Genomic DNA, 20,176 nt, shown 5'->3' with positions numbered 1-20,176 from the left:
TGCCACACAGACTGACCCAGAAATGCCCTGAGCAGGGCAGGCTCTGGGGCTGAGACCCCTCTGGGGGCGGTGGGGGGTGCAGGTGTCCATCCCACAGCTCTTAGGATGGCTCTGGAAGGGCTGTAGGGACTGACAGCCCAGCCAGGCTCTTGCCAGGCTCTCCCGCCCGGCCCCAGTGCCTGAACTAGTGTTGCTATGCCACGCCACACTTTCCACGGCTACCAGGGCTGGGGCTTACTGTGACCCCTGGCAGGGCCAGCCCAGCACATTCCTTTTCTAGGTTATTTTTAACAGGAGTTCCATCCCAGTGCTGCTCCAGAGTGTGGAGCCGTTCCCTGCCAGTGTCCATGTGCTGCTGGGGATGGCAGGATCAGGGGGAATGTGGCCATGTGCCTCTCCTCCTTGGAGCTGCTCCAGGACACATCAGACCTCAGGCTCAGGAAGTGGAAATGGGAGCTGGAGGGCTCTGCTGGCAGAGCAGGTTCCCACTTGTGTCACTGCACGTCCCTGCGGCCACCAGCGTGGCTCATGAGCAGAGACAGGAGGGATCATGTGCTGGAGCCATTCCCAGGGAACTGCTAGAAAGGGTGGGAATGGGTTGGCACCTGCCAATCACCTCAGCCTGGAGGTGCCCCTGAGTGCTGACACACATCACTGTCCCCACACCCTGGGCACCTCCCTCGGGGCTGCCTTGGCCCCTCATGCTCATTCTTGTGCTTCTTTCTCAGCCAAAACCACAGCAGAGCTCACACTGCCCACTCCAGTCCGTGCTGGAATCCCCCAAACCAGGGGAGGACCTCAGGAGGACTCACCAGGCACTAAATGGACTTAATTGCCTGTAGGATCTGCAGGTGCTGGGCCAGGAGTATCAGTGAGGCTCAGCCCTGGTTCTTCAGGCCTTGGCTGGGCTTTTGTAAGTAAAGCTCTGTTTGGTCTGATCTCCTCAGCAGGCCCTGGATCATCACTGTAAAAATCTTGTCTCCAGCCACATGTCCTGGCTGGAGCCCAGACCAACCAGTTTGTCTCTGGCCCTGCACCTGGCTGAAGCCTTATCTGTAGCCTCAGCTCTGTCTCCTCCTGATCCTGGCTGGGGTCCCTGTCCTGGTTCATCTGATCTTGTCTGGGGCTGTCCAGGGACCCCATTACCGCTGTCCTGCTCAGAAGCTCTGGGACGGCCCCCTGGGGCAGGAGGACACTGTGTGTTCTGGATCACACTTGGGGTCCCATTTGCTGCTCACTGTGGAGCAACCCTATCCTTGCTGCTCCCTGATGCAGAGCACAGGGAGCACCATGCACTGGATCCCTGTCCCTGCATGACCAGGCACAGGCCCGGCTCCCTGGAGACCTTGAGAGCAGTGGGAACTGCTGGAGGGCCCTCCTGGGATCCTTTGTCATCTCCCCACACTTGAGCTCTCCAGTGTCACTGTTGCTCTTAATTTTCTCTATATCATCACCTCCTTTCCGTAGGCCTGTGGTTTCCCCTGTCCTGGGAGTTTCAAGGATCTTTCTAGGTCTCCTCTGCAGGGAGCACAGCCCCACAGCAGATCCCTGGGTGACTTGGGGGACCAAGGGGACCTGAAGCAGCCCATTCCCGTAGCCCTCATGAGAACTTTGTGACTCAGAGCTCAGGGACCTCATGACCCACTGAGTCTTCAATAGCCGAGATAAACTTTTTCCTCTATCCTTTTTAAGTAGACTTAAGAAGACTTTAAAGACTTATCCAGCTGTAGGCTGGCCAAGATGTGAAAGATCATCTCCAGCTTCCCAAGCTCAGGGCCTCAGGAGATATCCTCTCCCCAGGAATGGTGTGGGGTTAGGGTTAGGGTTAGGGTTAGGGTTAGGGTTAGGGTTAGGGTTAGGGTTAGGGCTAGACACCCCATCCTTCACCTCACCTAACTGGGGCTTTCACTGAAGGCAGTGGGTGATCCAGGCTTGAGTCTGGGGCATCCCTGGCCCCTCTTTCTCCAGGGCAGCAGGCCCTAGCAGTGCCATGGAGCCAGGTGGGTGTGGCACAGATGAGTGGGACAAGGGGAAAAAAGCTCAGGGGACAGTGGTGGCAGCATGTCCCAGATGAGCCAAGCAGAGCCTGTGAGCAGCACAGGCCAGTGGAAGCACAAAGCAAGGGGGGTTCTGGGAAGGCTGACAGCCACACGAGATCTTATCAGGGTGCATTTCTCCTCCCACTGCTGCTGCCTCCTTCTAATGAAACCTGCTTGTTCTGTCTCATTGGGGAGCTGAACAGTGCCTGGGTGTTTTCCACACTGGTTCAGCACCTGTGGAGCCTGCCAGTACCCCACCAGGGGGAACAGCCACAAGCAGGAACTGAGGGGATCTGAGCGGTGGGAGATGGTGACATCTACCCTGACCTGTTCCTGCAGCAGAAGAAGCCATATAAGCTGGTGGTTGGAAGGTACATGAGTACCAGAACACACAGGAAGGTGGGATAAGTTTTCTGCAATCTTCTCTTTGGTCTCATTTTCTGCTCATTAAAAGCTTAGGGCTTCCTTCCAACCACACACAAACACCCCTTAGGAATGGGCTTGGAGATACGGGATTCAGGTGGGATGGCAGAGTCCTGCATGCTGTGAGAGGTGACTTGTAGCCACACCCAGATGTGAGAGAGAGTCTGCCAGACCCAGCGACAACTCCCTACACACAGGACCCATCCAAGTGGGTCTTACGCCCCTGGCAGTCGGCAGTGAATTTACTGTCTCGATGGTGCCTTGCTTGTGTGGCCTGGGCTCAGGCAGATGTGACACACAGCTGATGGCGTTGGGTTCAAGAGATGACACATCTGCTCAGCTGGATGGGCTGGAGAAGCTGCTCAAAGGAGGTGCCTACAAAGTGGTGTCTGACAGGGGCACTGAAGACCCCCCACGGTACCTTCCCTGGAGAAGGTGGCCCCAGGCAGGTTCTCCTGGTGGCTCCACCGCCACAAAGGGAGCAGCACATGGGAGATGCCAAATGCCACCCCCATGCCGCAGCAGGGAGGCGCCAGCAGTGGGACTGAGAGCTCTTATCACACACAAGGACGTGGGGAGGTGGGACCTGTCACAGCTGCTCAGGGGTTTGGGGATCCTCAATCCCCTCTTGGGTTTGGGATCAGCAAACCTTGCTCTGCAGTGGGTCAAGCATTGAGTGGGGCTGGGGAGGAGGTCCAGACAGATTTCCCCCGGGATGGCCCAGGGGTTTTCCCCTGAGCATCACTAACACTGTGCAGCCCGATGTATGATGTGATCTTCATCAAAGACACAGCACGGCAGGGAGGAGGCAGGGAGAGGCAGAGCCTCTCACGCCTGTCTGCTCCGTGTGCTCGGGGATGGCGGAGCCCGCTTGGCTGTAGCATTATGCTGCGAGCTCCTGTCGGCAAGGATCACATCAACCGCCCTCTCCCTGCTCTGCCACTTGTCCCGGGTGTGCTGCAGGCGGGGCCCAGCCCTTTTCAAAAGAGGGTTGTTTCCAGCACGGTTCCAGCACCTGCTCGGGAGGTACCGAGGTTTAGCTCACATGGAAGGAAGGTGTGCGAGCATGCCTGGGAAAGAACCAGGCATCCTGAGCAGGGCTAAGGGCATCCCCAGGGCAAAGTCGGGCATGCCCGGGGCAGAGGTGGGCATCCTTGCAGCAAATCAGGCATCCTGGGGCAGAGCTGAGCATCCCCGGGACAGAGCTGAGCATCCCTGGGGCAGAACGGCACATCCTGGGGTAGAGCTGAGCATCCCCGGGACAGAGCTGAGCATCCCTGGGGCACAGCTAGGTATCCAGGGCCAGAGCTGAGCATTCCGGGGCAGAGCCGAGCAGGGGCTCGTGCCAGTGCTGTCCCCAAACCCCCATCCCGGCGGCGTGTGGGGCTCCGAGGGTCCCTGGCGCCGGTGGGGGGAATTGCGGTGCAGGGGGATGCGGGCTCGGCGCGGCTGCTGCCCCGCCGCCGCCGCTTCATCAATAGGCACCAGACCCCGCTCCCGCAGCGTTGCCGTGGAAACGGGCGGAGCCGCCGCCATTGGCGGCCCGGGGCGCGGCGCGCCCCCCCCGGGCTGCCCGGCACGGCTCCGTATTGATGACTCGGCGGCGGCTGCGCCGGGGGCTGCCCGGGGCCGCGGCGAGGGGCTGGCAGCTCCCCCGGCCCCTCCGCTACGTCATGGGGCCGGGGGCGGCGGGGGCCTGAGGGCGGTGGGAGCTGCCTCCGCAAGGGGAGCCGCGGATCCGGGCGGGGACGGAGCCATTCCCGGTGCGGGACGGAGCCAGCCCCGGTGCGGGGATGTTGCTGCTGCGGCCGCCCCCGGCCCCGCTCCCGCCGCGGAGGAGTGCGGCCCGGGCTGCTCCCGCCGCCGTTCTGATGCCTTCGGCTTTCCCTTGCCGGCTCCCGATGCCTCGGGCAGCCCTGGCCGGTGCGGAGTGAGCCCAGCCCTGCCCCAGCCATGCAAGAGCCGGAGCGCGGCGTGCCCAGCGCGGCCACGGGGCAGAGCGGTGTCCCCGCCGCCTCCGCCTGCCTGGACCTGGACACGCGTGAAGGCGCGGGGGGTGACACGGCCGGCTGCCAGCTGTCCCCGGGGTCGGAGCAGGACGGAGCATCCCAGCCCCAGGAAGAGTCCTCGGGGTCCCGCCGCGTCCCTCCGCCGGACCCCCAGCGGGTTCACTCCGCACCGGAGCTCGTCAGGCCGCTACGAGCGATGGACCGGACAGACAGACCCCCCAAGGTAAGGCGGGGGTCGGGCTGTGTTTGCTCATTCTAGGGGAGAGGCAGGAGGATGTCACCTCGGTACGAGACGAGAACGGGAAATTGGGAGCGCGGGGCTGCGGCTGAGCCATCCACAAAACCATCCCCGTGGGGCCGGCACCTGCCACAGCCGCTGCCACACACCCGCGCGACAGCATGGAGCCTTTGCTGCCCTTCAGCAGGGATTTCCAGCCGCGTCTGCCTGGAAGACGCTGGAGCTGGTGCGGGGTCTTGCCGGAGCCCTGACGGAGCCAGCGCTGGGCAGAGCCCACCTGGAACAGGCACAGCCCTGCACCAGCCAAGGCTGAGCCATCCTTGCGGCATGGCCCCATTCCGGCAGCATCAGTGGCTCTGCAGGTAGTGGCAGGGACATGATTCACTGCCACCCTTTTCCAGAGCATCCTCTCTCCTCTCTGGGGAGCCCTGGAGGGCTTGGGACACCTCCACTGCAGGAGGAACCAGCCCCCGCAGGCAGCACCCGGGCACCTCGGGGCAGTACAATGCCCGGTCCCTGCAGCATCTCCCTAGAAACAGCCCAAGAGGCTTCCTCAGGGTCTCACCGCCTTGATCTGGGTCACAGAAGTTCATCGGTTCACCCTGTTTAGGACAGCTTGCAGCCCTTTCCCATGGGGAACATCAGCCATCTTCCTGAGGTCTCCTGGAATCTGGGGAAGCTCTGTGGTGCTTTTAAAATAGGGGAGAAAATGGCTCTTGACCTTTTCTTATTGAGCACAGGGGAGAAGAGCTGACCAGTGCTGGTCGGGGTTTAGCAGGGGTGTTTTGAGCAAGGCTGTGCCATGCTGCTGAGCCCAGCTGGAGAGCAGCCTGTAGCAGCCTGCAGAGAAACGGCGCCCCTGGAAACCCACCGAGGTAGAACGTGATTTCACTGCAGCCCAGTTTGTTAAGGGTCTGTTCTGAAGGGCTGTTTATTGTGATGCTTAGGGAAAGACCACACTGAACCTTGGCTGGACTCTGACCCCAGCTCTGGCTGTGCCAGAAGCACTGCAGTCAAAATATGGGATGGCAGAACAGGATGGATTTCTACTCCCACCCCTCTTTTGTATCCCAGGAGTCCAGTCAGTTGTGCCAGACTTACTGTCTTCAGAGAATCCTGGAATGGTTTGGTTGGAAGGGACCTTACAAACCATCTGGTTCCAGCCCAGATGACCAGCCTGCTGCAAGCCCTGCCCAGCGTGTCCTGGAACACTTTCCTTTGGGAGAGCTGGCTGGCAAGGGAGGCAGTGGGTGCTGTGTCCTGGTGGGAGCCTGGGTGGGAAGGCTGGGATTGGAAGGAGGGCAAGTGGCTGGTTGAGAGGGGTGTTTGTGGGTGCTCCTGGAGCTGAACTGCACCTGTGGGGTGGGAGCTGTGCCCCAGTTCTTGCTGATGCCTGCACTGGGTCCCCCCCATTGGTCTCTATGGAGGTGACTGCTGAGCACCTGCCATCCAGTTTGCCTTGGTCCTCGAGCTGCGCTGAGTGTTTTCCTGCGACCCTGGAGGCTCCTAGCTGGGTGGGAGCCTTCCCATGGCATTGTGGCAGCACCATAGTAGTACCAGCAGAGCAGCATCTACTGTAGTGGGACTGCTGGTGCTGGTGGTGCTGTGATGTGCCAGACTGATGTGCTCTGGTGCCAGACTGATGGTGCTGTGGGACTGGTGTTACTCTGCTGCATCGTGGCAGTGCCACAGTGGCACTGTGATGTCATTGGAGTGTGCTGGTGGTACCATAGCAGTACCATCCTTAACATTGATGTTGATCACCAGAAAGGTTACCTTGTGTTTTCCTGGGAAAAAAAAAATCAGCGGTTTCTCCTGGAGCCAAGTGGCTTTAGGGATGTGAAAGGCTTCCAGTTGAGCCCCAGGAGGGAGCTCAGTGCTGCTGTCCCCAGTGCTAGTGCTGCTGGGCTGTGGAGCGACACCCTCCAACCTGGGGATAAGGTGCTATGTTAGAGCTGTTAGAGCTATGTTAGCTGTTAGAGTTTGCACAGCTCTCCCCTCCAAAGCTCGGCTGCTCCTGGCCAGGCTGGGACACACCTGTGTGTTGTGCTGCCATAGCTGAGCTTCCTTTAGGACATTTGTCCTTGGATGTCAGAGCTGCATTATGTGAACAGGACAGCTGCCTCCAGGGAGTCCTCTCTTGGTGTGGGGAAGAGCCCCCTGAGGGCTCATTGCTGACAGAGTTGATTAAAGGTGTTGATTTTACGATGAAGCTCTTGCTGTGTGTCCCAGCTCCTGCCACCACTGCTCAGCCATTCCCTCGGGGACAGGCTGTGGAGAGGCATTAAACCATCTGTAGGTCAAGTTAATCGTGGCGTCCTTGCCTGCGTCTCTCCTGAGTGCAGAGTGTGGAGAGTGCTGTTGCCCTTCTCCTGTCTTGGAGCTGGCAGAGGAACTCTGAGTTAGGGAGGTGGGACGAAGGGACACACCTGGAGCCTCCCACCCAGCCTCTGCCCCAAGAATTGCAAGAGGCTGATCATGTTCTGACCAGGCAAGTGTTGAATATCGCCAGGGGCTGGGATCACACCAGAGAGATGTTCTCCATAGCCTGGTGGGAATTTTCCTTGTTGAGGTTTGTGCTCGCATCTCTCCATCCATTTGTCACATGTTCCTACATCCTGCAAGGCACTGTAGGCTTTCCCAGCTCCTCAGCAAAGCAGTGTGTCCTACCATGGCCCCACTGCATAATGCTGTCTGGGGGTTGTTACAAGTGTTTCCTTCCTCCTGGGCCTTTGGAATTGCTCTGGTCCTGCTTCCCAAAATTTCTGTGTGGACATGAGCCATAAGAAATTACTTTCCTCCTGAGAATCTCCAGGCACTGCAGGGTAGGATCCCGATCCAAATAATGAATATCAGAGAAGGAGAAAAACGTTGTCTGTGTAGGAAGAATGAGGTTAAAGTGGCACAGATACAGTCTGTCTGGAAATTGGAAAGTTCCCAGAATGCTGTCAGATGGATTTTAGAGCACTTCTCACAAGAGCTCAGTTGCCTGCATCTCCCAGGGGATGCTGCTCCAGCGGGATCTGCTTTGGCCCTGGAAAATTCAGGGTGGTTTGGGAGTGGGTTGCTGAAGGGAAGGCTCCCTCCTGGTGCCCTACACTGGACAAGGATCAAGGTTGTTCACTTTCTGCATATTCCCTGCATCCTTCCCTGCCAGGATTACTCATCTCCCCAAGCTCCCCAGATCACTCATGGAAGGGATGAACTCAGCAGCTGACCATTCCATGTTCCCATCCCAGAACCACACAGGCAAGGGGCACAGTTAGAGTGCTCTGAGCTAGTTCTCATGACTTCTTTTCAATCACAAGAGGTTGCTTTGGATTTGAATTTCTGAAAATCCTAGCCTCAGCTTCCCTTGAAGTCATGTGGAGCTGAGAATATTCAATAAATCTGTAAACCCAGTTGAAAATGCTTAACTCAAGGACCCCTCCAGTGAGTAGGAATTTAAATAGCCACAAAAAACCAACAACAACAACAACAACAACAAAAACCCAAACAAAAAAACCAAACCAAACCAAAACAAACAAACAAACAAAAAACACAAAAAAAACCCCTGATGGTCCCAGTGGGGCTTAATAAAACAAAGCAGAGACACAGGAAGAATTATAAAATGCTGGTAAATATCCTCCATGTCAAGTGCTCAGGCCAAGCTGCATTTAATGATAAACTCAGTGCCTTTTGAGGAATTTGTGGTCTTTCAAGAGCTTCAGATTTTCCATTGGCAAAGCTGGAAAGCTGTTCATTTAGTGTCTGAGGATGTGTAGAGCTGCACCCTTGAGTGGGAAGGGTAGGTCAGCAGGATGAAAGATGGCAGTAGGACAGGGAGACCTTGGGCAATGGAGCAGTTCTTGCCATTTCATGCAATCCCAATTAGAAGGTTGTATTCCATCATGCTCAAAATCTGAGTAAATTAATTTTCCTTGGCTTGGCAGTGCACAGCCTCATGCAAATTCCTTAGTGCTGTTTGCTGCAGCACTATGGATGCATGGCCATCTCAGGCAGCTGCCTGCCAGGAAGAGCCAGTGCCTCTCTGTTTGTAGGAATGAATGGAAAACAAGGCAAAGTGAGACTGGGAAGGGGAAGGCAATGCTCATTTTAGCTCTTTTTTTTTTTTTTTTTTATTAAACTCATGCCTTCTGTGCAAGGACATGTCCAAATGGCTTGGCCAGGTCACTTGTGTGGGATATGGAGGGTGAGGGACACCAAGCAGTGCCTCCTCACTGTGTCCTTGGCTCCTCTGGGCTGTTGAAGATAAACTGGATTTGGGACAAGGCTGTCACACTGTCTTGCTGTTGGCCATTGCCAGACCATGACCAAGATGAGCAAGAACACTGATCCCAACCTCGAATCACAAAATCCCAAAGTGGTTTGTGTTGACCCTTAAAGCCCATCCAGTCCCACCCCACTGTCCCAGGTTGCTCCAAACCCCGTCCAGCCTGGGCTTGGACACTGCCAGGGATCCAGGGGCAGCCACAGCTGCTCTGGGCACCCTTTGCCAGGGCCTCCTCTCCCAGGGAACAATTCCTTCCTATTTAATCATGCCATAGCCTGGGCAACTAGACCAGGTTTTTAGCCAATGTGACCCAAAAGAAAAGGTGTTCTTGGCCCCTGGGAAGCTGCCAGTGATTTGGAAAATAGGAAGAAGTGGGTGAGAAACTGCAGTGCAGATTTCTGGGAAAAAAGTGACTTGTACATACGAAATCTGCCCCTCAGCTCCCTGAGGTACTCTGCAAGGTGGAAGAACAAATGTACCTCTTCAGAGCTGATTATGTTGAGGAATCAAGTATTTCCACTTGATCAAAGCATATCTGTGATCAGGATGTTGCTGCTGAGGCTCTGTGGTGAGAAGGAGAGTTGGTGTTGACTTTGCAAGCCATGATCCTCTTACAGGGCTGTGGCTCTTCTGTATGGGCAGGGGATTGATTCACTGAGCTGCAGCTCAGTGGCTTCCCAGGGTGAAGGCAGAGGTCTCATGCCTTTCTTGGGAGTGTTCCTCTGGATTAGAGTTTCTGTTACAGGAAAGATGAGATATCAGAGAACAATCATCCCTACTCTGTCGCCGCAGGTCTCCAGCTGGGTAATAATTAGCATTGACTCCATGATTGCAGAAGGCTGATCAATTGCTTTATTATATCATCTTATATTATATTATACTATACTAATTAAGAAACTTGGTAACCCTTCCAGCCAGTCCGATACAGCTTTGACCTAATTGGTCAATCCATCCAAACACCATCCAGTATCCAATTAAGAAATCACCCTTTGGTAAACAAATCTCCATGGCACATTCCACATGTGCACAACAGCAGGTGTAAGTGGAGATAAGAATTGTTTCTCATTCTTTCCTCTGATCTTCTCACAGTCTTCCCCGGGAAAATGCCTGGGAAAGTCTGTGCCTGCTCTCTGTGGCCAGAGAGCTGCTGCCACACTACTCCAGCCATCAAATACCAAACCTGGAAAGAACTAAATTTTATAATTCTTCACCAGGGGTTTTATGCATGTTCACAAAATAGAATTATCTGACACATGGTATCCAGAAAGAGTCCAGATGCTCCACAAAGACCTCAGGGTGGTCTGAGCCTGAGCCTGCAGTGCTGGGAGCTGCAGACTGACCTCTGCTTAGAGCTAAGCAACAAAAAAGCTCCAGAAATGTCTTACAGTACCCATGTTTTAGCTCAAATAATTTGCAATGTGCATGAGTACACAGCAGTAGAGGTTGCAAAGTCTTTCTGTGTTTGCACTGAAGTTTTTCACACATTGCTTCCCACATCTTCTACATTTTGCATTTTTTTAAGATAGTGGAATTAATGTTGCATGAGCTACTTCTCTGCAGATTCAATGATTTGTTCAGCAGCATCCAGAAAATTCTGCAGTGGGGGAAAAAGACAGCTTATCTGTCTTGGCTTCAGAATGTTACAGCCTGACCAGGCTTTACGGTGCACAGCCTGTTTTCCACACAATATTTTCCACTCACATTCCCCAGGTGGGCAGTGAAATGGCAACGCCCCCTGAGTGCAGTGGGGATGAGCACAGTCCTGCTTTACCAAGAGTGGAGCTTGGCCAAATCTTTCTGGAAGCTGGTAAGAGACAAGGGAGACACTTGTACACCAGTGTTCAAAGGGTAGTTGGGAGAACAGGCTTTGTACCTTTTTCACCTTACAAAATGCGGATATCTTTCTTACAAGGTGTGTAGGGGGAAAAGACCCTGCAGGGGACACAGGCGTGGCCAGGGGTCACACAGTGGCCCAAGAGCAGGAGGGTGATGTTCCTGTACTTGAAGAGTGTTGCACAACCTGGCGCTGCTGCAGGCTATCTGACGGATCAGCTGCAGTCTGCGGCCGCACACAACCTGGGATTGCAAAACACTTTGTGCTTAACATGGAGAGAGCTGGGTCACAGCTGGGGAAAGCCTGTCCAGGGCCACACAGACCTTGTCATGCCTCTGCTTCAGGCAGGTCTTGGCCATCTGGAAGCAGGGACACGTCTCCACAGCCCACTGGAGAGCAGGGCCAGGAGCAAACTGGTCAAACAAAAGAACTGGCAACACCAGCAGTGTTCAGCCAGATGAGAACCTGCACCCTGAGCAGCACCTGTCCCCTGCCAGAGTTGCCCATGGCTTCTCCAAACCCTACACTCCTCACAATTCCCTGCCCTATTTTCTGTCTGATGGTGAAGGATGAAGAATCACATGTGCAGCACCTCAGGAGCATTTCAGAACCACCTTCCCAGCAGCCATGAGGTATTTCAGTGCCATTTTCTCTCATCTCCTTGCAAATCCTTGTGCCTTTTGGATTTGCTGTCAAACGCGAGGAATTGTGTCACATTGCACCCTGGACCCAGCTGCAGCCTTGGATTTTGGAGAGCTGATCCTCTGCCTTGGGAGTTTATTTTCCACTCACATTCTTCCCTGTCTCAGTTTTGTAGGAACATTAATTTCTCCCTGGTTGGGAGGCTGGAGAAGCTGAGCTCATCAAAGGACAGTGAGCCAGGTCCATCAGGGCTGTTGAGCTGATTATTCTCCTCCTGGAATAGCTCAGTTTGTGTTCCTGGGATTCATAATGGTGCTTCCACAGAGGGTTTTAAGATAGAGAGAACCTGGTTTTACGAGACTTCAATTTCAGCTGCATCTCATTTTAAACACCCAGTCAGGAGCATATGAAGAGCTAGCAGTGGTCAAAGGGTGTGCAGGAGAGGATGCCTGGGGAAATGCAGAGAAACAGCAAATGTATAGTGACTGCTCCCCTGAATATTCCCTGAATATCTTCCAATTCATGGCTCCAGCACTCCATGCTGGAGGCAGGATTTTCGAAGTTAATAGCCTTAGATGGATTTTTTCTTCCATGAATTTGTTACATGGGGTGATAAAAATCAGATAAATGAGGATATCACATAACTAAGGGCAAGTAGGAGGCTGGAAGAGGAATAGGCAGCAGGAGAAAATGCTGACTGATGGAAAGGGGAGTTGGCAGCACACAGGGTTCTGGGGAAGTGCCCTAAAGGCAAGGGCACAACAGAGATGTTTGTGTCTGAAACCAGGAACGGCGCAAAATGCAGGAAGGAAGCAGAACAAGCACAGTGGGACACACTGCCTGTCAGAGGAGTGGCAGGATAATCAAGCTTCATCCCAGGCATGTCTCTTACTTCTCCCACACCTTTGGCAGCACTGTTCCTGTTCCCTGGGTGGGGATGTGCTGGCTGCTCACTGTGCCGGCAGTGCTAGGGCTGACTCTGCTCACTGACCCAACAGGAGGTGAGGCTATTTTTGTCTTGCTTTTGACATGCAGTGAGGGCACTGCAAAAGAGCAGCCTATGGAAAATAATTTTGTCCTGTGAGGTGGCTGATTCCCTTGAAACTGTCTGGAAGAGGAGAAAATGGATTGGCAATGACAGGCTTCATTTCTAAGGAAAGAAGATTGAGAAGTCAAGGGAACTAATTACTAACGTCAGCTGGAACAAACAGCTAAAGGGCTTTGACATGGTGGAGGCTTGGGGACAATGATTTTAAACGAAGGAGAGGTGGTGGATTTAATATATCCAAGACAGCAGGAGAGCTGGGATAGCTTCACCTGGATCACTCTGCAAGGTGTCTGCAGAGAGGGGTTGTATTCAGAGATGGCTCCTGCAAAGCAAACCCAGGAACTGGACCCTGGATCAGCTGCAGATGGAGAAATCAGGGCATCTTGAAATTGTTAGTAGTTTATACACCTTTAAATTGTGTATGGTTTATACACCCTCAAATTAGGTATGTTTTCAGATCAGCTGTGTGCCTGCCTGTTTCCAAAGGCTACCTGAGACCTCCTGCTCATGGGGCCACCTGGTAAATTCCTCCTCCCTGTCTGGCTTTCAGCAGGGATTTCAAAGCAAGGCTGGGTTTAGACTTTGGCTGTTCCCCAGGGCTGGCTGGGGGAGCCCCGGGCCAGTGGGTGCCAGGCCGTGCTGCGGTGCCGGCACAGCCCCAGCCGCATTGCAGAGCACGGCTGCAGGCACTGCCTGGCTGATTTACTGTCCCCCGATGGCCTCCTGCAAGTTTTCTGCAGGACTTTAAGGACTGTGCCAGATGCTGGGTGCTCCAGAGGGATTTTGCCTGCATGACCCATTTAACAGCCTGGCTGGGCACCTCTCCCTGCAAAAGCCACTGCGGCTCTACGGTGCATTTGAAGCTTTCAGGTGAAAAAGCAGCAGTTTTCTGGCAGCTGCCATGCTGAGGCTTTTCTTTCCTTGCTGTTTTCAATGCATCTTGGAGAAACTTTGGGCTTCACTTGCCAAAAGAGATGACAGATAAAACAGAGGCTTCAAAGCCACGTGCCTCCTGCTCTCCTCCCTCAGCATCCCTGCTGTTCTGTTCCTGCCTTCCTCTCATTTTAGAAACTTTCCCTGTGGCAAAAGACCACATCACCTGTATTAATTTTTAAGTTAATTTTTTAGTGGCCAAGGATGCTCCTGATCGGGGGAATGTGGCTGCCCGGAGACCCTCTCTGCTGCCCCATGGTGTCAGCTCTGCCTCGGCTTACAGCAAACCACCTTGACCAAGGAATGCATTTGGATTCCAGCTCCTGCTGACACTTCTGTATATCTTCATCTGAATGAGTCACTTTGGAGGGAGCCTCTGTGTCTCTCCTACCTAATGATTTCTTCCAACTCCCCGTGAAAAGCACCATGGGAGCCCTGAGTGCAGCCAGCAGCGAGGCTGCGCCGTGCAGCGCGGGATCCTTAAGGAACTGCAGAGCAGTTGATAAATTAAAAGCCATTTCATTATAGGAAATGAATGTTTAATGAGCATGGGATGACGTCTAGACAGCCCTTCGGTTCCAGGCTCTCCGTGGTCTTGGAGGAGGGCTCAGCTGACGCAGCCAGCACTGGCTCAGAGCCAACAGGAAGGTTTGGCAAAGCTTTTGTGGCAGTGAGGTCCCCGCGCGGGACAGACATCCTGGCACAGTGAGGATCTCCTGCCTCCACGTCTTCTTGCTGCTGCCGTCCCTTGTGCCTCTCTGGGCAAAGCCCCAAGGAGCTGCAGCCACAGAGGGACATGCTGGCACAGGGGAGACTTGGCCCCGTGCCTGGCCCCAGCCTTGAACACACAGCCACACTCTCCTGCTCCATGGCACTTTGCCTGGGGAGGCTGCCACATCCACAGAATGGGAAGGGACATGCCAGCCTTTGCCATGTCATGCGCTCTGGAGTCATGACACAAAACCTGGGCTGAGCTGGGGACAGCCTGGCATGGTGGGGGTCAGGGGTTATGAGCCTTTGCATCTTGCCCTAATGAAATGGTTTATAGCTACCAAAATGGGGTTTCAAATGCAAAAATTTGAATGTAGGTTCTCAAAATATCCCCCGTGCTGGAGGTGCTGATTGTCCCCTACTGAAACCCCATGCTGCTGATGTCAGAAATCCTGACTGTCTGGTGGGGGAGGCAGGAGCACATCAGCTCCTCCTCAAAAGCTCTCCTGCTCCCATCCCAGTGCAGAGGCTGCTGGCTCATGGTTCTCGCCCTGTCTCAGGGCAACCACAGACAAGAATTTTGAGGCCTCTTGGCAGTGGCAAGGAGATGGAAATAATGCACTTTGACTTAATTCAAGGCTGCCTGCTTGGCTCCGGGGGTGGCAGCAGGGGACCAGCCTGAGGCGCTGCCATGCTCAGCACAGGAGATGCTGGTAGGACCCCTCTCTCCATTAACCTGCCCTGTTTTGTCCCCTTTTTGTCACCTGCAGCGTGGATTCCCAGGCCAAGGAAGTGCTTTGTTGTTCCTGGAGTTGGTGATGGGGGAAATGGTCTCTGGGACACCTCACTGTACCTGTAAAGGTGCAGGGATAGGACTGATGCTGCAGGAGCTGGTACCGGGCACAGATCGGGCACATGGCTCCCAGGGGAGCTTCTTAGCATCCCTGTGATGCTGGGTTCAGGGATTTCCTTTGTGCCTGGGCCTAACCATCCCTGGGATGGTTAAGTTGTTGGAGAGCAGGAGAGGGCACCCAGGTGCTGCAGTGCAATGTCCCCAGGAGCAGTGGCCTGGAGTGCCTAGGAGGGGAAAAAAATAGAGGAAGATGTATTCTTACTTTGTGGGTAGCAGTACAGTCTCCTTCTATGGGGCATTTCACTAACCCTGGGATTTCTGTGGGGAGGGGTTGGCATCTACAAACCACTCTGCCAAAAGTCTGTGGCACGTCATATCCTGGTGTCTCAAGGAGTTGATGGGACTGGGGATACCACATGAGGCTGATGGGAAGGGCTGGGTGTCATCTTCTGATTTTTTGTTCTTGTTGTTTTCAGCCTCCTTCAGCTGTGTTTTCCCTCCCTGCTTTGTCAAGGCATTTCCATACAGGTGTGAGAGGTTGGGAGAGCCATGGACATGGCACCACGCTGGGGAATTCAGTGGGAGGGGATTTTGTGGCACTGATCTCCTGCCCTGTCTCTATAATGGACACGATGGAGAAACCAGAATTGTTCAAAAGCGTAATGAGTCTTAGCCAGTCTCAGATCTCCTAGAGCTGATCTCCTGTCTGAGCTCTTGCTGCCCAGAAAGCTCCTGGGCAGCATTCCTTTGGGAGTGAGAGATGTTTCCCCAGTAGCTTTGGCTGGAAAACTGCAGGGCAGAGCTGTGCACACCGGGAAGGTCACGGCCGTTCTGCAGAGACTTGTGGGGCTCTTGGAGTGGGTCTTGCAAGACCTGCCTGGTTGCTGGGAAAACATGTAGCTGGATCTTCCCGAGGCACTGCCATATGGCAGCTGTGAAGCAGCAGCTCGGCTCTGAGCTTTGCTAACGCCCAGAAATCTTTGCTGGGAGCTGGCTCCGGTAGAGAGCCTGCGGTGAGCTGCTCTGGGCAGGAAGCAGCAACCACAAAAGTCTATATACAGGTCCTGGCAGAGGAGCTGCTGCTGCTGCTTTTGAGGTGGCAAAATGAAGGTGTTTGCAAAGAATCTTGCATGTCACCTTCTTTTAGAGCCAAGGCTGACACAGAGAGGATGATCTGGGGTCTGGCTCCTGGGTGAAACATGAGTGTTGGTGTGGGGAAGAGGGCGAGGAAGTCTGGTTGCCTCCAAAGCCATGTGGTGCTGGAGACCACTGTGTCCTTTAGCCATGGGGAGAAGCACACATGCATGGGGTGCCAGGGGTTGTATTCTGCCTGCCTGGGTCTTGCTGGCTCTGCCCTTCTTTCACCTGAGCCAGTTTGGATGGTGCCAAGGCTCAGGACAACAGAAGGGTCGGGGCTTTTTTCCCAGGTGGAAGTTGAAAGAATTCTTAAAGCTATGGAGATAGCAGCTGCCACCCTCACGATGGCCTCAAAGGCCAGTTGTCCCCCAGTGGACATGCAGCGCCTTGCCTCCTCTTGCAATCTGCCCCCACATCCCACCCTTTGCCACCAGCACCCTGACCCTGCCAGCCACTGGCACAGCCAGGCCAGGCTCACCACAGGGCTGGGGCTGGTGTGAGGCTGCAGCCCCTCTGCCACTGCCCCTGCTGAATCCCTGTGGGCCTGCAGGACCTGCAGTCCTAGCCCCAGGCAGGTGAAGCCCTGTGGCCCTGCAGGACATGCCTCAGGCAGGTGAAGCCCTGCCTTGCCTCTCCGTGCTGTTTTGCAGAGTGGGGCTGACTACAGCTTCCTTGTGAGCCAGAACACAAAGCTCCTGAGTGCACTGGAGGACCTGCGGCACCGCTGCGCCAGCCTAGCCGAGGAGAACAGCTTGCTGGTGAGCAGGAGATGCTATCATGGGATGCTCTGTGGGGAGGGAGTCCTGGACACAGAGAGCTGCTGTCTGCTGCCAACTCTAAGAGATCACAGAATCACAGAACATGCTGAGTGGGAAGGCGCCCATAGGAATCATCAAGTCCAGGTCCTGGCCCTGCACAGAACCATCCCCAAGAGTCACACCATATGCAGGACTATTGTCCAAATGCTTCTTGAGCTCATGGGGTAATCTGGGCAGGGCCAGAGGACAAAGGAGGTCTGGTGCTATGAGTCTCCTGTGTGCCTTCATGCTGCAGCCGTCAGCTGGAGCTGGACCCTTCCTTGCAGTGCTGAGCAGGGCTGGGCAGAGGAGGGGAAGTTGCTCGTTTCCTCTTTAACTGGAAAAGCAGAAACACTGGTTCACTCAGCCTTGGCTGTGGATGACAGTGGAGCACTGCCCCCTGCTCCCACGAGAGCCCAGAACCAAGATCCTCCCCAGCTGCACCCCAAAGCCAAGCCAGGCTGCCACAGCCTGGGCCATCTGCCTTCTGCCCTCTCCCTCATCCCTGACTCCCCAAGTGGGCTAGCCAGGACTCTCAGGAAAGAGGGGACATTCCCCTGCTGCATCCTCCCTGGAGAGCATCACCCCTTACCCAGCCTTGCAGTGTGGGGGTGCAGCCCAGCCATGCTCAGCATTTCAGATTCATATCACCCCATTCAAAACACATATTTTAGATCATTTTCTTACACTGAAAGCATAAATTCAGCATGACCTGCACCCCGAGGGGTTACCCCTTATCAATCATCTGGATTTTAGTGAAGCACAAGCCCGTGTGTCAAATTTTGATTCTCAAAAATCAACCTCAGCCTTCCAGCCCAGGCACTCATGGTGCGCTCTCACAGGGGCAGGGAGGGAAATGTGAGGATCAGTCAACCTGACGTTTCTGCTGATGTGAAAAGACAGCATAACACATCTGGGTTCGACCTTGGGAGAAGGAGCTATTGGCAAGAGGCAGCTTATTGGAACAGACAGATAACAAATAAAAGGGGATTAAGAGAGAACAGAATCAATAAGAAGAAAAAGGAAATTTGCTTTGCAAATATCATAAAATCCTTTGTCGCCTTCTCCTGCTCATGCTTTGGTGTCAGGACAGAAAGGACACAGATAAGCTTGCTGTGCTGGTGCAGTACAAATCCTCAGGGAAGTGTTGAGTCCTGTAATCCTGGGGAAATAAACTGGGAAGACTCTGGAAGAGAAAGCCCAAAGGGTGGGTGGCCAGGATACCCTGATGCTGGAGACATATTGAGTCCTAGCAGAGCCTGCAACAGGGATGCAGATGGAGAGGGACCATGTGGGATGGTCTGGGGTGGGGTGAAGGGCATCTTATGGGGATGAAGAGATTACATTAACAAAAATACCAGGAAAATACCGTTTTCAGGGACTGGAGAGGCCACAGAGATTGTTCAATGGTTGGGATAGTTCCAGGAGAACAGGCCAAGCCCTGGCAGGGAAAAAGCCTGTGTGCCCTATATAGGTCAGGTAGAGGTAGGGATGTTGGCTCCTGAGAAAAGACTTCACCTCCAACTTCTCCTTTTGCTCTCCAGCGCAGGAGCTGCTTCCCCCAGACAGAGGAGAAGGTGAAGCACCTGAAGAGGAAGAACGCGGAGCTGGCGGTGATTGCCAAGCGCCTGGAGGAGAGAGCCCGGAAGCTCCAGGAGGCAAACCTCAAAGTGGTGGGTGCCGGGACGTGCCGTGACTGGGAGCTGGGCTGGGAGAGCACCTCACCACCAGGACCTTTGGGTTTCTGCTTCCATTGAGCTAGAAAGGCCTTTCCTTTCCCTTTGTCTTAAACCTACAGCAAACATGCTTTGCATGCCATAGCAGAGCAGGAATCACCAACCCCAGCCATCACCAGCTTCTCTACTCCTCTTGGGGGCTGGTTTGAGGAATTTCTTCCTGCTTGGTTTCTTACTGTAAGGTCATAGTTTAAAGTAATTAACTCAGCTTTCTTTGGGCAAGTCATGAAAATAATTCATCTGACTTCATCAAAAAGAAACAGGAAGGATTTGAATAAGAAAAGGAGTGCAGTGAAGCAAAACAGGAAGGGGTGAGAGGCAGCTCTGTCCCATCCACACCTCACTGGAAATGCTGCACAAGCCACAGGGCTTCTGCCTTTTCCAACCCAACAGCAGCTTGTTATGAACCCTGGAGTGTGTGACATGGTGCAGCAGCAGTGGGAGGTGGCTGTAGGGTATGGGATCTTGGGCACACCTTCCTGAAGGAAAGCAGGGATTGTGATGGGGAATTCAAGCCATTTAGGGTAGAAAGGAGGAAGTGAAAACTGTGCTGGAGAAAAGGTAGGGGGGATTTCCTAGCACTGCCGCCCTCTCTGTCCCCAGGCACTGTGTCACCCATCTGTCACGGAGTTTTGGTACCTGCAGGGCAACAGATGGACTTGTCAGATACTTTATTGAGAGAAACCATTTGACATACTATGCAGACCCTCCAGCACCTATACAAATACTGTTTTATTTGTTTCCCCAGTGAAACTTTGGGGTGGGGACAGTTTAGGGCCTGTGCAAGTCCTGGAGAACTGACTTGCTGGACTCCTGTGCTGGCCCATGTGTCCTGACAGCAGCAATTTAGGGTGGCTGAGCCTTTCGGAGGGTGGGTTGGAGGTACGACCAGAGAAGGGGCCCTGAGGAGCTGGGGTTTAATTTGGCACCAGGTCCCTCCAGTGCTTGGTACCCAGGTCCTGTGAAACCATGGCCACACAGCTTCTGCACATGCATGAGATGCTTGGGAAGACCTGGGGAAGAAAACTTCACACAGATAATTCCATGTGCCTGATGTAGCAGCAGAAGATCCCCTTCCCCGATTGTCAGGCTTTGTGCAGATGAAAGTAGCTGGGCAGAGAGAGGCAGGGTTGGATAAACCCAGGGACTGGATGTATCCTCACTGCCCATAGGGCTGGAATGAACAGAGGGTTTGAGCTGCCCCTTCATCCAAGTCTGTAGTGCTGGTACCCAGTGGGAGAGTCAGGTCCAGGGATGCGGACATCCCAGGGACACTGTGCCAGGCAGCCTCATCTCCTGTCTGGGCAGAGCCTATACTCAGCCATCTGCCTGTCCCTGCCTGCCCCACTCCCCCTAAGCACACTGCCATCCCCACCTTATGCTTTCCTCCCTCCCAGGGAGCATGTGAACCTGAACTACTTTTCCTCCAGTCCCGCTTTTCTCCCAGTCCTCCCTGGCTGCACTGGCCCTGGCTGGGCTCTTCTTAGCCTCTGCTTTTCCCTC

General features: G+C 54.3%; 1 protein-coding gene across 9 annotated transcripts in view; it reads left to right on the top strand.

Moving 5' to 3' along the window:
- The first annotated feature begins 4,209 nt into the window (after positions 1 to 4,209).
- The window catches only part of TSPOAP1 (TSPO associated protein 1), a 67,838-nt gene continuing 51,871 nt past the window's right edge, over positions 4,210 to 20,176 (top strand). For all 9 annotated transcript variants that reach the window (XM_053960945.1, XM_053960946.1, XM_053960941.1 and 6 more), the window contains exons 1-3: positions 4,210 to 4,694; positions 16,791 to 16,898; positions 18,482 to 18,610. In XM_053960945.1, the coding sequence (XP_053816920.1) occupies positions 4,416 to 4,694; positions 16,791 to 16,898; positions 18,482 to 18,610 (516 nt within the window). In that variant the 5' untranslated portion in view covers positions 4,210 to 4,415. The remainder of the gene's footprint in view (positions 4,695 to 16,790; positions 16,899 to 18,481; positions 18,611 to 20,176) is intronic.

Source organism: Vidua chalybeata, chromosome 20 (assembly GCF_026979565.1).
Source record: "Vidua chalybeata isolate OUT-0048 chromosome 20, bVidCha1 merged haplotype, whole genome shotgun sequence".
Lineage (NCBI taxonomy): Eukaryota > Metazoa > Chordata > Aves > Passeriformes > Viduidae > Vidua > Vidua chalybeata.
The sequence above is the reverse complement of the archived record's forward strand: the minus strand, read 5'-3'. Positions and strand labels throughout refer to the sequence as shown.